This window comes from Callorhinus ursinus, unplaced genomic scaffold (genome assembly GCF_003265705.2).
Source record: "Callorhinus ursinus isolate GAN/ISIS: 27379988/994484 unplaced genomic scaffold, GSC_fseal_2.0 scaffold25, whole genome shotgun sequence".
Taxonomy (NCBI): domain Eukaryota; kingdom Metazoa; phylum Chordata; class Mammalia; order Carnivora; family Otariidae; genus Callorhinus; species Callorhinus ursinus.
The window spans coordinates 33,291,862-33,308,774 of NW_027397087.1; the positions used below are offsets into that span (position 1 = coordinate 33,291,862).

The following is a 16,913-nucleotide window of genomic DNA, read 5'->3' on the forward strand; positions in this document are numbered from 1 at the left end:
GGCCACGTGTCCCCAGGGCTCCCCACCTTCCGGGAGAGCCAGGGGGCGGGGGGGGAGGGCTTGGTGCTCCCCTTGACCTTGAGGGCATGTGTGAGCACGCTTTTTCTTTCGATTTTCTGCCTAGACTAGAAATTGCTTTTCTATTCATCGTAAAACAAACAAAATTAAGTCTTTCCCCACAATTTGCATAGATGCTGTCTTGTACTTTGTATTTTTGTATGTTTTATATTTTTGTCGTGTGTATTTTTTTTGTATTTTTGCCAATTCTTTCACGGTTCCAACAGGTTACATTTTAGGGGTTTCTGCCCACACACCCCTTCTCTATTGTGGGAAACTGGGAAGTGATGGGAGGCCTGGGATGCTGGAGAATCTCCTTCCCTGCGGTCTCTCCCCCACACCCTGTCCCCCATCACACTTAAGGCCTGGGATACCAGGAAACATGCTCCCTGGGCTGGGAGTCCCTCCCCCAGCCCCTCAGCTCCCTGAGTGTATATAACATCGTTCTTGCTCTGCAGGAATTGCTGGGCACACCTGGGTCCCACTGCAGCCCATTCTCCTGCGTTAAACCATTAAAGGCTCCCATTGCCATGGGGTAGAGTCCAGACTCCTTCCCAAGACCAGCAACTTCCTCAACTGTCTGTCTAGGCCTTCCTCTGTGGCCTTGTCTCTCTCCACTTACTTTGCTTTCCAGATATACCCGGGCCTTTGCAGGCGCTGGTCCTTCTGTGTCTTAAGCATCTCCCGTGCTATCCTTGGCTGTGTACTATCATTCCTTTGGATCTTTGGCACCTCCTCTGGGAAGACCGTCCTGATTTCAGAGTCTCCAGACTTTCCCTCCTCTGTGCTCCCATAACCTCCCCTTTCCCCACATTTCCCCCACTAAAGCACAGCCCACCAATTGTCTGTTTCCCCCCGTAGATTCGTAGCAGCCAAGGGCACAAACCCACCCCCAGGACATCCCATCAGATTTGTCAGTTTGGAGTTTTCTTATCTTCTTTATGTATTTTAGCATAGGGTTTTATGAAAGGGGACAGTAATCAGGAAACCACAGAGATAGGCATGAACTCTGAGGTCCCAGGAAGCCCCCTCCCCAATACACACACACACACACACACACACACCCTCAGTGTCACTCAACATCTTCCTATCCCAGACCCAGGGATCTTCTTATCTCTTCTCATGGGGTCTGCAAAAGGATACTGCCTAGGACCGTGGACAAAGGTGGCCCCATCACCTGTTCTTCCTGGAGCCTGGAAGAAGTGAGTGTGTCTCCCAGAGCTGAAATACCCGAAGAAACAGAATTCTTCACTGCTGTTCCCCACACAACACCTTCTCTCCACCCCCCAACCCGCCCACCCCCGCTGAGCCTTTTCCCACTCCCTCTGCCCATGCACACATACACACATGCAAACACACCAGGGATCTTAACTGGAAAATTAGCAAACCCTTTTCATCTTGAAAAACACAAAGATGAAAGAATGAGGGGGAAAATCACAACAGGAAGTCGTGGGGTTAGGAGGCTTTCTGAGGTCCTGCCATGAGCTGGTCTCTGTCCGGATGTCTAACTTGAGAGCATTCACAGCCCCTTTCCCACACTCTGCCCTTTGACTCCGCATCTACCCCTGAAGCTCAGCCCCAGATGTAGAGTTTCTCAAGGTCACAAGAGAGGATCCAGAATTATCTCCCAGCATAGGGATGGGAGAGAGCATTTGTCTAGTCTTTGGATGATATTTTCTAGGTGCTGAGGATGGGAAGGGGAGTCTGGGCTAAGGGAACAGCATGAGCAAAGGCCCAGAGGTGGGAAATTGGGTGGCAGTCATTCACCTAGCTTGAGCTCCTGCTCCGAGCTGGGCCCTGAACAAGGCCCCAGCCATGCCTTTGTCAAGGTCACTGACCTCATGGTGCTCGCGGCCTTGTGGCAGGGGTGAACCAGGAACAAAAGTCATCTAGGTAGTGGGAGCATCGGAGGCAGGGGCACGGAGGTGTATGTAAAGCCATGGTGTGGCATCAGCAGCGGGGTGAGGGATTCTGTCGAAGCAGGACCGAGCTGGACTACAACGGCTCTGATGTCTGAATAAGAAGTTCAGCTTTTCAAATCTAAGCAATAGGGAGTCATTGAGTCTTACGGAGCGAGGGAGTTACTGCGGCAGAGGTGGACTCTAGGTGACAGTACAGAAGACGAATCGGGGAGAGAATTGAAGAGGGCAGACACCAGAGGCAAACAGACAAATCGGGGACCCACTTCAGGAACCCCGCAGAACAATCCTGTAAGCTCTAGCATGAGTAAAGCCCTCCATCCCAAATAGATCTCCTCCCAGACTGCCTGAGAGTCTGAAAACCCAGGAGAGTTACTTGGGGGCCAGAAGGCTCTCTAAAGGCTCCTGTCGGTACCCGCATCGATGAACTTCAAGCAGGAACAGACTGACCCATTATCCCCCAGCGCCCTCCTTAGAAGGCTTTTGTTTATTGGATTAACTGGCCAAAGAGATCGGGGCCTGAACTATGGGACATGAGACCGGTGCATTCTGATCGGAATGGAGCAGGGGGAAGGAGCAGTCAGAGGCCGGGACACAAATGGCCACGTGCGTCGTGCGTGCACATGTGTATAAATGTCTATGCACGAGCAAGTGTGTTGGGGACCGTCACTGGCCAATCAGGTATACTCTGGGGGGCACGCACACTTTGGGTGAGGGGCATACCGAGTTTAGGAGTTTTACCCGCGCTGGGAAGGCCGTGGTGGCGCCCAGGGCCCCAAACCTGCACAGACTCGTCCTGGCTGTCATTTCAGGTGTGGTGACCAGGAGCGACTGCCTTCCCTTGTCCAGTCACACCTTCCCTGGGCGATGCTCATTAAGTACACGTACGTGGAAGTGCTTGGTGGAGTGTCAAGGGCTGGGAGTTGGGGGCCAGGCTTCCTTCAGGCCCAGGGCCAGGACACAGGAGCCATGAGGAGAAGGACTTGGCTTCCCATTTTATGGTGACTCTCTCTCTCTCAGGTAGTCTCATCTTCCGTCTGGAGGAGAGAGAACAGAGGGGACTGCAAGCAGCCGAATGGGGTGGTCTGGGAGGGCGTGGGACAGTGCAGAGCAGGAGCGCGATGACCGGGTGGCCAAAAATGGCTCCCCCCCTCAAAGCTCGGGATGCCACCGTTAGAACTCCCAAACTTTGTTGCCCATCGGAATACTTGGGGATCTTGAAAAAATACTGATGTCCGTCTGGCTCCCCGGTCCCAGTCATGGCGATTAAATCAAGAGGAGCGCAACCAGGGCTTTGGGGTTTTTTTTTAAACTCCCTAGGTGATTCTAAAATGTAGCCAAGTTTGAGAATCACCGGGGAGAAGGGAGAGACTGTGTGAGGGGAGGGGGTTCCCTGAGAGCAAGTTCAAGGGGCTTCACAACAGAGCTGCCAGCCAGCCAGTGCCGAGAAGCTCACGAGAACTTCTGAGGTCCTACTTGTGACCGATGACCACTTTTCTCCCACGTTAGCAAGTGTCCCACCTCCCGTGTGAGACAGGAAGTGGCAGAGCAGAGGGGCCTCCGGCCTCCCAGCTCCTCACCTTCAGCATGGCAGCCCAGGAGCTCAGTCTTCTTATCCCTAAGATGGATTGGTCCTGGAGGGTTAGAAGCATTTTGTGAAGCTTTGTAGGGTTGTTACAAGATTTAAATAAAATAACGTACATAAATTGCTCAGCATGAGGCTTAGGGGCTTGTGAGCACTTGTCCACTGATCTTTTGTTACCATCTTTGTCATCGTCATTGTCATCATGAGCATGGCCATCCCGCATCTTTCCGATCACTGTCTTGATGTGACTCTCCACATTCTGTCCCGGTACCAGAGGCAAGGCGCTCTGGCTGCAGCCCAGCCTGGCTTCATGCAGTTAAAAGGACAGCCACGAAGAAGCAGGAAAGGTGATAGCCCAGGGTGTAGGAATCTGGGAAGCCCAGAGAGACCAAGGGCCATGTTCAAGGTCACTCGGCTGCTGAGGTGAGTGCTGGAACTGGGTCTGGCAACCCTCCCTCCAGCTCAGAGTCTGTCCTTGAAGCCCTGAGCTGATTCCCCAGGTAAGAAATGTTTTGCTTTTGTGTACAAAATTCAGTTTTGCCACAGTGGGAAATTCTAAGAGGCTGAAGCTGCAGTGCAGGTTGTTTTGAAACTCTCTGGTCCTCAGTCAGTTCACTGGGTTCAGGTAGAGCCTGGACGGAGACCCAGAGCACCCGCCGCTCCCCTGGGCCGCCTTTCCCAGGGAGGGCCTGGCCTCAGCACACTCAGAAACCTGCTTGCAGTCAATTATACAATTTTATTCCATTTCAGGGAGCTTGTTTTCCCCCAAACCATTTGTGGGGTAACAAGGGAGTAGAGAAGCTGTGTGAGCAAACATACTTATGTTCCCCACCCTGCCAAAGCTCTGAAACATATATATCTGGTGGACACCAGTCTACCCCTCACTTCTTTAGGACCTACTTGACCAAAGCCAGAGAGGAATGTCTTTCAGTCAGAGCTGAGGAATGGGTATGTGTGTATTTTTAATAACATCTATCTTTGGGGGCGCCTGGGTGGCTCAGTCATTAGGCGTCTGCCTTTGGCTCAGGTCATGATCCCAGGGTCCTGGGATCGAGCCCCGCATCGGGCTCCCTGCTCAGCGGGAAGCCTGCTTCTCCCCTTCCCACTCCCCCTGCTTGTGTTCCCTCTCTTGCTGTCTCTCTCTGTCAAATAAATAAATTTTAAAAAATCTATCTTTGGGATACAAAATATAAATGTTCATCGTGGAAGAATTGGAAACCATGAATATCGAACTAGCCAGAGATCACCGCTCTTAACGTCTTGACGTATTTTCTCACAGACTATGTGTTTTTTTAATAGATAGGGATCATTTTATGTGCATAGCTTGCTTCTGACTATTTCACTAAACATTAGCTCTTGAGCAATTCTCGAGTCATTAAGTATTCTTTGAAAATACAATTTTCAGTGACCTCATAATATTCTGTAATACCGGTGTACCATAATTCATTTTCGCGGTGTCCCCTTGTTGGGCATTTATCATATTGTTCTCTATTATAAATAACACAGCAGTGAATGTTTTCCCGTGCTTCTCTGTGGATCCCCCTGGGATAAGTTCCCCAAGTGGAATTATTGGCCAAAGGCTATGAACCTTTTAAAAGTCCTTGAGAAACTAGATCAAGTGCACCTGCAGGAAGGTCCAGAGAGGCCGGTGTCCCAGCGTCTACCAACGTTGCCTTCTGGTAGACAAGGTATATTTGAGATATGACCAGACTCCCAGCACCGGGCTTCTCCTTGAGAAGGCTCAGGGTATGAAACTGCGGCTCCCCAACATTTGATGTTGAAGGTCTGTCTCACTGAAGGGGGTTTGGATTTGTCCTTTGAGGCCTCCAGGCTAAGGCCCGCACCAACAGCACGACGATTTCTGTCGGGATTCTAGGATTCTAGACACCAAGGAACGGGCTTCCCCACCCCACCCCAGGCAGCAGGATCTCTGCCCCAGCTCTGTTGAGGCTGAAGCTGTCTTTGAGGTTCAAGGACCAGATGGCAGGATAGACCCCAGGACCCCTGACACCCTACCACTGGGGCACTGTAAACCGACCATCTCCGCAGTGATCCTAACCTTACGAAACACTGACAAACCTTGACTCTGCTCCTTGGACACGTTCTACATCTCTGCTCCCTCGGCTGTGAGATGAAGCTCTTATGAGGATGAAATCTGATTACATTAATGATGGCTGTTAGTGTCGCTGTGCGAATGAGGAGGAGAGTGAGGGAGAGAAGGCGGTGTTGCGTAGAAGTTACAGACCAGATCCGGATTTGGTCTCAAGCCACCCCCCCATACAGAAAATGGAATAGAAAACAGAGGGATTTGGGGGCCTGGGGAGAGGACTCTTCACATTTTTTTTTTAAATACAGAACAAGCTTCCTTTAGAACATCTGGCACCTGCATTTTATTTCTTTGTTCTTTAATTTTTAGGCCTCTCAAAGCAGTAATGGTCCAGAGCTCATACTGCCTAGTGACGCTACAAGGCCTAGAGCATAAGTGGTGCGCCGCAGTCTGCTCGTACCGGCTCATGAGAGCCTGTTGCTACATTCTTAGGAGCTCTGCAAGCCGATTGGTACACATTATTAATTATTGGTACACAGTATTAATTATTAAAAATTAAGTTACGCAAACTTGCAATTAAATAAATTCCATCAAAAACAAAGGTACTAAATGTTAACAATTCGTTACTCCCTAGTTACTTGACTAATTTCCGTGCTCTCCAGGTGACTGGTGTCTATTATACCCATGGTAGAAATCTCACATGACTGTGGACTGTTGTGAGTCTCTTCTGAGCCTACTGTTGGTGACATCAACCTGGTAGATCAAAGTTAGCATGGTGGGAATATTTACACCACTGAAATTGGCAAATGCTCCAAATGGGGCCTTTTTTTCCCGGAAAACCAGTTAAACAGTTACCGGCACACCCCTGCCTGTAACTTCAGTCCCTCCCCCACTTCACTACAATCCCCAAAGGGAGCTCCCTTCATGGATTTTAGCTGTTTCTTTTTGCATTTATCCCCATATTTCTTAATTACATGCTTTCACCGCCATGTCTAGATTTTTTAAATCTTAGACGTTTATGTTGACTTCCTATTATGGAAGATGAGGATCTGGCTCTCTTCCAGCTCTTACTACACACACACACACACACACACACACACACACACACACTTTCCCTACCTCTGTGCTCCCAATATGTTATAGTATAACTCTTGTTTCAATAAATATTCAAGATTTACATTATTACAGCTATGTAAATATTATACATATATCATTATCACTATGATTTACATTAGCTTTCTTACACAACCTTTTTCCTGGAGTTAATAATTACATTTTTTTATTTACTTGATTTCTCCATAGAACAGTGGTTTTCAGATGTTTTTTCTTAATAGTGGAACTTGTCTTTCAAACAAAATGTTATGTGAAACCTTACCGTATAAAATAGGAAAAGCAGAGTCGCCAGGTCGAAAGGGAGTTCTTCCCTTGAGGGCTGCCATGTACAGCTAAGTAGGTTGTGCACTGCGCAACTACAGAGGTCACCGTTCACATAAGCAACAATGTGATTTAGTCACGACAATCATAATTCCCTACCCTACTGGGGAATGCATCCATTGTGTAAGGCAAGGTCCTCCTGGGAGTATACATTACATCAGGATCATTCTCGGCTTTAAAAAGACTTATTCCCTTCCCAATGCAGGGCTCTGACCTCACTCCATTCTGAATAGGTTCCAGCGATGTTGCTTAACCTGTCCCTCTCGGCTTCGGGCCAGAAGCTGCTGTTAGCTGATGGCCACCTATTGACTGATTCAGTGCCCCTTTGGATATGCCTGGGCTGGGCTGGGTGCCAAAAGCGTAATGCAGACAGCTTTGCTCAGGGATCACTCAGATGCAGCCTGTGGGATCAAATGTAAGGAATGGTGCTGTCAGAGAGTGTGTGAGCTGTGGGAGCAGACAAGGCAGGGCCTATCTGCCCTTGGAAGTCAGGGTTGGAGGAGAAGGGTTGGCCCAAATGAGCAGTGGGATTCAAAAAGCTCAGCCTTGAGGGTCACCCCTAGGCAGGAACCCCTGACTTGCTTTCATCTGGGTAAACTTGGGCAAGTGACTTAAGCTTTCTGGGTCTTCAGTTCCTCAGACCTAAATCACAGGATGTGTGAGAGTAAAAGATCATGTGTAACCCTGACAGATGCCATGGTCACATGTGGCTCAGTCTCTGCTTAGAGTCTCATTTAAAGAAACAGTCAAACAGCCCAAAAATAATTGAAAAGGTATCCCCGTTCTAACTGCATCCCCCATAGAATGGCAAAGGGGACCCCATTCCTAACTTCTGGTGGTGCCCCCAGATCTCGTTTGCCTCCATTCTGTAATTTTCCCACAATGCACGGTGCCCGCAAAGCTCCCCTTTGTACACCTCCGATACATTTTTCCCCCTCTCTCTGTCGCTGCCTCATTTCTCACCCTCTGTACCATTGCCATTTAACGTTGGATCTGTTTCTTCTCTACCCATCTCGGCCACTGCTGTGTCACAAAAAGTCAGAGGATCTGGAAATGAGCTGCTAGACATGTGGGCAGAAAGTGGGTGGGGAGAGGTTACAGCAGGACACACTCTGAAATCACTCTTGCCCCATCATGCTGGTGAAGCATAAGGCACATGAAGCAGAGGCTTTGCAAAAATTGGTTCTCTTCTTCATTAGTCCGTTGAGGGACCTAAAGCGGGGGTCAGGGATGGCCTGCCTGAGGTGCCTCCAATGACCTACCCACTATCAGCCGATGGGAAATGACTGGGAAAATCCTCCCTATTTCCTCTGATGCCCCCAAAAACCTAGTATTAAAAAGTCCTGGGGAGGGAAACACAGCTTCTGCCTATAATTTTCCTTCCCTTCATTAAACATGGACTTCCCTTCCCTTCCCCTTCCCCCACATTCTTTGTTCCATCTTTTGTGGAATTCATTCCCTTTGAAGGACATCTTTCAGGTCATGTACCTAGCACAGAGCCTGTGCCAGGCTGGTAAGGAGCTGGATAATCAGAGACAAGAGACAGATTCTGTCCTCAGCTGCTCGCAGACAAATAGAAACAGGCTGCAATTGCACATGATGGTGCCTGTAATAGAAAGAAGCCTAGAATGTTATGAGCACCCAGAGGAGGAGCTCTTCACCCATTGAGGGATCAGGGAAGACTTCCTGGAGGAGGTGTTATTATCTAATCTGTATGATAATAATACTACTAACATATATTGAGCATTCACTGTAATGATAATCTCCACACGAAGCATTTTGCTAAGCGTCAGCTCATTCAATCTTCACCAAAGGCTAAGAGGCAGATGTTACTCCCCTCATTTCAGAAATGAGGAAACTGAAGCTCATAGAACTTCACTGACTTTCCCACGGCCATGTCGCTAAAAGGTAGCAGAGCTGTAATTCAAACACAGGTCTGTGTGCCTCCGTAGACTATGCTTTGAACCACAGGGCACTGTGTACAGGTGTTTAAGATGTGCACTGAACAAGCATCCACATCTGGGAGCGGCACAGTTCACAGCGTAGGCAGAGTGACACGTATGACAGTGTTCAGGTGGACCCAGAGACTCAGGCCTCTTTGCTGATTCCTGGAGCAGCAGGAAGGAGCCTCCTCCCCTGGAGGGCAGGGGGCGGGTATGGGCACTGGGGAGAGTACATATGTTCCCGTGTCTGGAGGTGTGGGCTGCCCACTAGGCTTTGGTTGTTCAGGCGAATAGGACCATCCTAACTTTAAACTTTTTTACTTGAGGAAGGGATACCTTTTCCTAATGTGCACAAAGGCATCCATGGACCACCAGTGCTCCTGCCTTATCGCTCTGCTGTGTGTCCCCTGCCCCGTGACCATTTGGTGTTGGGGAGGACACAGGCACGGAACAATCTGGACCAGCCTGAGGCAGGGAGGCAAAGGTGAATAAGACAATGGCAGGTCCTCTGGGACCTTCCAGTCCAGTTTAGAAGCCTAGAATAAAGGCTCTCCTTTCAGGGTCACCCGAGGACCATCGGACTAATCCTCTTCTCTCTTTCTTTCTCCTTGGCAGACGGGCAGGATTGAACCCAACTACCCCAAGGTCTGTGGTCACCAGGGCAACGTGCTGGACATCAAGTGGAACCCATTCATTGACAACATCATTGCCTCGTGCTCAGAGGACACATCGGTGAGCAGGAGTGGTGCTCCCCAACGAGGGCGGACCCCCAGGGGGCTCCTCCCTGCTCTCCCCCTGGAGACCTCCCTTCCTAAACTCCTCTCTTTCTCCCTTCTTTGCCCTTCTTCTGTCTTCTTTTCATCCTTCCAGCTAGCCCCAGGATGGGGAGGGAGTTAGGAAATGGACTGAGAAAGCGAATCCATGGAATATTTGGCAGATCTTGCGCCTTTAGTGTGATGTCGTTTGGAGGTGTTGATTTTGTAGGTGAGAATTAAAACACAAAGTTTAGGTATGTGATTCAGCACTTGTGTGTGGTCTCAAGAGAAGACCGTCCTCCCTGTCCTGGGCTGGGCAGGATGCGGCTGGAGCTGGGGGGTTGCAGGGCGCAGGGGTCGGTGCGGCGAGCACAGGGGGGCAGCAGGAGAGACAGCAGGTGGAGGAAATGCCCATCCTGCTCTTCGGGGTGCAGGGAACTCAAGGAGGCATGCCAGCGACCACAGCTGGCTCCGTCTCTGCCTGCTGAGGTGTTGGGTGCCTGTCACCAGCCATGAGGGAGCAGACACGCTCCAACTCGGGGCTGCCTCATACCGAGTGCCATTGGTCCTCACGGCCACGGCCAGCCCCACACTGAGGGCCGGGCAAGGCCCCATGCTAGGAAGTACAGGAGGGCTGCCGGCCGCCCAGGCCCTGCTCCCCCTGCTCAGCCACGGTTCGTCAGGACACCGACCCACATGCTCCGGGCTGGAAGCCTCTGGCCCTCTCCCCAGGGCAGCGGGCTGGGAAGGAGAGGAGCAGTGAACAGCTTGGTGAGGGGACGGACAGATAAGCCAGGGCTCTCGGACTCAGTGGCCGCGCTGGCTCCACCTCTGGTTCAAATCTCTGCCAGACTGAGGGCGAGGGCAGGAGGGTCACTGACCGGGGCAGCCCTGCCCGGCTCTAGCTCAGCACCTTCCTTCCGCCGGGGGTGAGTCAGGCACCTGTTGCTCCACGGGCCCGGCTAATAAACCAGGCGTCCACGCTGTGGCTGCAGGAAAAGCGTCAGGCCCGGCGCCCACTCCGCTAGGGGAGCGGCTCTCTTCAGTTCGCACACTCGGACCCCTGCGCACGGACCGGGATTGCATCTCCGCCTGCCCGCTTGCCGGCTGGGTGACCAAGGGCAGGTGACTTGCCCTCTCTGGGCTTCAGTTTTGCTCCTCCGTGTCACAGCAGTGATGAGATGGGCCTTGGGCAGTTGCTGTGAGGAGGAAAAGGGGTCTGTGCCTAACACTGCGCCCGCTGGTCTGTCCTGCCCCAGAAACACCACCCGTAGAAGGGCAGGGACAGGCCGCGCACTGAAGTGCCACGCAGAATGAAGTCACTGCGCCACGGAGGTGGGACAGAGGGCCCTGTGCTCAGGGGGGTGGGATTCATGTGGCCAGAAGGGGAGGGGTCGAGGTGGGGGGGAGATTCGAGAAAGCGGGGCCCTGGAGAAGCAGGACTGAGAGCAGAGAAGGGGTGGAAGGAGACCCGGGGGGAGGGTCTCGGGCCCCAAGCCTCTGTAACAAAACACCAGGCCGGGCGGCTCATAAAGAGCACGCGTTCATTGCTCCCAGTTCTGGAGGCGGAAGTCCAAGGTCGGATGCCAGCATGGTTGGGGAGGGCCTTCTTTTTGTCATATGCCCACGTGGCGGCCGGAGCTGGGGTCTCTCGGGAAGCTCTCTGATAAGGGCACTAACCCCGTTCCGGAGGGTTCCACCCTCGTGACCTCCCACCTCAATACTATCAGCTTAGGGGGAAGGATCTCAACATATGTGGGGGGCACCGCACACCCCGGGGGTCAGGGAAGGGGAGTAGCAGGCCAGAGCAGGGGTCACGGCTGGCTCTGCGGGGGAGGGCCCCACCAGCCCCGGGATGTGGCTCTGCCAAGAGGAGGGGAGCACCCAGGGAGGAGCGAGGCTGCCAGGGGTGGGAGACAAAGGGAAAGGAGAGCAGGCCCTGGGGGCACAGCGGGGATGGCTGGCCCAGGGGCCCCCCCAAGCCACAGAGAAGGAGATGAAGTCTTCAGTCAGAGAGGAACTAAGCTCTCGTTCCACCCCTGGTCCAGCTGCCGCCCCCCCCCCCCGCACTTAGCCCCTGTCAGGTGTCCATACCCCCCAGAACCTCAGGACCAGTGGAGCCAACAGGTCCCCCAGGCTGGAGCAGCCCCTCCCGGAGAAGGTCCCTGAGGCCCAGGGTCACACAGGGAGGCGGGGCACAGGGAGGGCCGGCCCCCCTCAGCACCCCACTGTCGGTCCCGGGTTTCCAGGTGAGGGAACTGAGGCACAGAGCCACGCAGGCCTGGCAGTTTGGATCCATCCAACACTCAGTATTGACATCTCTGAGTCTTCTCTGAGCAGGGCCCAGCCCGGACACCCACCGAGGGCACAGCGGGGAGGCATCCTCCGAAGCAGGGCCTGGGAGGAGTGGCACAGAAGGGGAAGGAGCCTGCAGCTCCCCAGCTCAGGTGAGGAGGCCTGTCCGCAGACCTCAGTGCCAGGCACCATGCTCCTCACGGGGGCTGGGGAGCTGGAGAGTAGCTGTGGAAGCAGGTCTGGTCCGGGTCCCCATGTCTCTCTGCCCACCTCTGCTTGGACACTCAAGGGAGTCAGCAAGCCCTCCCTGCTCCCCAGCTCCCTTCCCATATCCCCCACCCCTGAAAAACCTCCAGGGAAATCCAGGCCCCATGCCCAGCCCCTCCCCCAGAGCCGAGGAAGGCCTTAGGAGTCTGACCCCGTCCCTCCAGGGCTCCAGTGGCACATACCCAGGCCCTTTCCCAATGGGCTCCTGTCCTGCGGGAGAGGTAGGGGCCATAACTCTCCCTGGCATCTGGCAGAATCCAGTTCTTTCCGCCGCTGGGTGATGTCACCTATTGTTGAACGGCTGTGCTTTTTATAGCTTCGGCTGCAGCTAGGGCGGGTGGTTGGCAGGCGGCAGGGAAGGGCTCTACGGGCTTCCAGCTCATGCTCCCAGCCTTCCCAGAGGCCCAGCAGCTGCAGAGAAAGGGAGAGGTTTCTGACATCTCAAGGAGAGGGGAAAGAGTGGTCCCAGAAGGGAGGGGGAGGCAGGCCCCTCTCCCTGGTGGGCTGAGCTCAGCAGCTTTTCCTCTGCTCCTTTATCCAAAGGCTGCTGTCCCACCCCACCCCCACCTCCCAGAAAGGATGCCCCTCCCCGAGGAGCTGGGAGTGGGATGGGGCAGGATGTCAGCCCAGCAGGGAGCATCCAGAAGCCACCCACCACCCTGCCCTTCTCATCTACACACACGCACACACGCACGCACACACACGCACACACACGCATGCTAGAGAACTGATACCTCTCGGAGCTGGAAGGGAGCACCGTGCCCCTTCCAGCGATGGAAGGACAGTAGCCCAAGAGAGGTCAACGGGCTGATGGCGGCCTCGCCCACAGACCTGGGACTGCAGAGCGAGTGACAGTGTGGCTCTGTAGCTGGGCTCAGGAGTCCGCAGGCCTATAGGCTCTGCCACTTCCCAGGCCTGTGACCTTGAAACAGTTTCTTTAGCTCTCTGGGCACAAGTTGCCCTCCTGTCAAATGGAGATCATACTGGACTCAGCATCAGAGCCAAACGAATATACAATGTTTCATGTTTCTTGTCTACTAAGAACTCTAGGGCCCCTGGGGAGTCAGAGAGCTGGAGCTGGAGACCCGGGGCTCTTTCCTCTGCATCTCATTCTTTGCTCTTTGAGCCCCCAGGTAGGCCTTCTGTCACTGGTTTCCAAAAAAAGACTAAGCTGAATGGTGAACCTCAAGATCCAAGAGAGAAATCCCCCACCCTTTCCAAACCAGGAGTACAGGGGTGAATCCCCATCTACCCAGCTCACCACCGGCCAGAATCAAGGCTGGCCAGCTCCCTCCAAGTCGGGGGCTGACTCATTGTTGAGCCTGCTGCTGATGTGATAGCAAGGTTTCTGGGCTTCTAGGATTCTTCCATTGGCTCATGCATTCCAAAGGGATGGGCCAAGCACTATCCCTTGCACTGAAGGCAAAGGTGGGACTTAGAAGATCGCACCCCTGTACGGAGGAGTCAGCCATCCAGCAGGATGGCCTGGCAGGTTGTCGGTGCCCCCAGAAAGGTGATGTCTACATACTTGGCACTGGGGAGCTGCTCTCTTTTTGGGGATAGATAAGCAGGACAAAGCATGGCCTCTCCAAGGTGTCAGATTCAATCCAGAGGAGAAGGAAGGCTTTGGCCCGCCATGTAAGGTCAGGGCCTGGATTTGAACAGAGCTTGTCAGACTGCAAAGGCTCTCACATTGTTGGCCTGCTGCTCCCTCCCCAAGCACAGGGACACTTGGTTTTGTAGTTTTATTAACCATCCTTTGCTGTCTCCCCCACAAAACTGTGAGCTGCCCCCAGTCTAGTATGTGGGACCCAGGCAGACTCTGAGCATATTTTGTTGGATTGAATGTAACTGACTTAAACAGGGCTCTGACCCAGGGACTTACGAAGGGGCACAGCTGGCTTGCTAGAGAGAGCATTTTGCCCCAGCTCTCCACCCCTTCCTTCCAGAAATCCGGTTCCTCCAGCCCTATCAGGTTTCCTGTTGAAGCAACCTCTGAGCAGATCCACAATGCTCCTCCCACACCCATCCTTTCTTTGCTTCAAACAAATCCCTTGAATACCAAGGGATTGGAATTCCTTTTTCCAGCTACTTAGGCCCACTATGACCTCCAGCTCCTATGGCGCTTGGGGCCAACTATTTGCTGTAGCAGTAGATCAAGTAAAGCCAGTCTCTCCCACCTTCCCCAGGGATATACTCACTGGTGTCAAAAGCAGAGAACTTGGGGAGATTAACTAGTATTGCCTCAAAGTGCAGATGAGAACACTGGGAAGGAAGTGGCTGGGATCAAATGAGGTTATGGGAAGGTACCTCTCTCCCTCTCTGCAGGACATTTTTCATCGGGTCCCTCCAGCCCCGCCTGGGATCCTACATCTCACAGTTCTTGGTGAAAACTGCTCTTTGGGCCTCCCCCTGCAGGCCTCGGCTCCCTGGGACTCGGATCCAATCCAGAGGCTGAACCTGGGCACAGACACAACCCGCCCTCCCCATCCCCTTGGTTTAGCTCCTGGGTTCCTAGGCAGAGCTGTCTTCCTAACAAGTCAGCTCATCTGGCTAGAAAGCCTCAGACTCACAAAGACATGAAGCCCAGTTTAGTTTAACCCACACACCTCTAAATGGTGCACATGTCTCTGTTCATCAACTGGACAAGGAACCTGAGCCTCGGAGAGGTCCCCTGGCTTTCCCAGGTCATCCAGCCAGTGGGTGGGATTAGAGCCTGGGTAGACCCTCACTTCACAGCTTCCCTCATGCCTCTACCTTCGCCTGGCATGGGACATTACCCAGGGATGTGCCTCGGTTAGCTGGATGCTCAGGAATTAGGCTGTTGGGGGAAGGGTCCCCTAATTAGAAACTTTTTCTCCAGCATGTTTGTTAAACTGAGAAGGGTACACCAAAGGGTGACCCCAAACCTTTGATTGAACTTGCTTTCTCACCCTGAGGCCTCCCGTGTCTACATGTGCAGAGCTGGGTCTTCGGGGGACACAACAAGAAGGGAAACCGCCACAGGAAGGGCCTTGGGGGCACCCCCAGTTGCCAGCCCTCCCCCCTGTCCTGAGGACTGCCTTTGGAGTTCCATGTTTATTCATAGGCTTCAGAATTATCACCCACTAGTTAATATCGCATAATAACATGACATACTAAATTGCTCCCCAAATGTCGGTCACTTGGAGTGTTTCTAAATTTTTCGTGTTGCGGTGAACACCTTCATGCACGGAGATTTTTGCTTATATTGGATTTTCAGAGTGAAATTACCAGGTCAAGCAATACGACATAAATGTCTTTATGGTTCCTGCAAAAAATTGCCAGATTGCTTCCAAAAGAATTACTCAGATTTATAATACTACCAACACCGATTGCATCTACCAGTTCCAGTATATAATCTTGCCAACTTCGGCTCTCCCCCCACCTCCCAGTTGGCTACTTTAGAAGATTATAAATGGTATCTCAAAGCTGTTTTTCCAGTTTTTCTCCTTACTGGCAAGGGTGGAGTTCAGATTTTCAAAAGATTTGCTTTAAAGGTGCCCTAAGTTGTAGAGACGTGTGCTCTTTCTAGTCAGAGCATAATCAATAGCATTCATGCTGACAACGATTATAACAAGGATGAGAATTCCTTAGGTCTTTTGAGCACTTTCCAGTTTACAAACTTGGGCAACTAGCATCTCATTCTATTCCTCCAGGAGGCAAGGCAAGGCAAAGAGTTTTTTTCTCCCATTTGTGGATGAAACAGTTGCAACTAGGCAGAGAATGTTTGGCCCAGGAAATGGAAGCCCACCCGGGGCTGTTGTCAGTAATCCGGAGGGTACTCAAAGATGGCGGACCAACTGCGCACTTCCGCTCTCTGGGGCCACGTGGTCTCTGCTCTCTGTTCCTCCGTATGTCCCATCCTCCTCTTGGCCCATCATCTCTTTCTGCTGCTTTCTTTCTTTTTTTCTTTCTTTCCTTCTTTCTTTCTTTCTTTTTAAGATTTTATTCTTTTTAGAGAGAGAGAGAGCACAAGTGGAGAGGAGAGGCAGAGGAAGGAGCAGACTCCCCATTGAGCACAGAGCCCAACTCAGGGCTCCATCCCAGGACCCGGAGATCATGACCTGAGCTGAAGGCAGACGCTTAACCAACTGAGCCCCCCAGGCACCCTTCTTTCTGCTTCTTTACCAGCATCTACAAGACTGAAAGTAGCAGTTGCATCCAGGCTCTGCCCGTCCTCCTGGTATAGGCTCCAAACATCTGATCAGTCTCTGCCCCTTGGAGCCTCACCTCTCAGGAGAGACTCTGGGCCTCCCAGCCTCCCAGATGGGTTTTCCTCTGCTCTCGAGTCCACCTTGGTGAGGAGCAGAGTGAGGGACAGGGCCGTGTGAAACCAACAGAGCTGCCGAGGCTGAGGTCAGAGCTCTTAGCAGGGCGTGGGACGTGGGAAGCAGAGGGAGACTTTTAATACAACACTCGCCGAGAGGTGCTTACTGTGTGATGTGCGTCCTGGAGCCTCCCCCGGACCTCAGTCAGGCTCTGCCCACCGGACGGGCCAGGGGGTGTCCCACGGCACAGATCTGGGGAAGCCTGGGGTCTCAGGGAGAGGGCCGGCAGGGGCTGCCCCTGGCCCTGCCCACCCAGCCTCGG

General features: G+C 52.7%; 1 protein-coding gene and 1 long non-coding RNA gene across 7 annotated transcripts in view; one reads left to right on the plus strand and one right to left on the minus strand.

The window, feature by feature from the left end:
• Positions 1–16,913, plus strand: part of CORO2B (coronin 2B) — a 131,449-nt gene that overhangs the window by 100,635 nt on the left and 13,901 nt on the right. For all 6 annotated transcript variants that reach the window (XM_073877266.1, XM_073877267.1, XM_073877270.1 and 3 more), the window contains one exon: positions 9,601–9,717. In XM_073877266.1, the coding sequence (XP_073733367.1) occupies positions 9,601–9,717 (117 nt within the window). The remainder of the gene's footprint in view (positions 1–9,600; positions 9,718–16,913) is intronic.
• Positions 6,854–16,209, minus strand: LOC141370021 (uncharacterized). Its single transcript, XR_012373686.1, has 5 exons — positions 13,037–16,209; positions 12,485–12,713; positions 11,965–12,137; positions 10,683–10,939; positions 6,854–7,443 (listed from the first exon to the last, which is right to left on the minus strand). It is a non-coding gene; the product is annotated as an uncharacterized lncRNA (long non-coding RNA).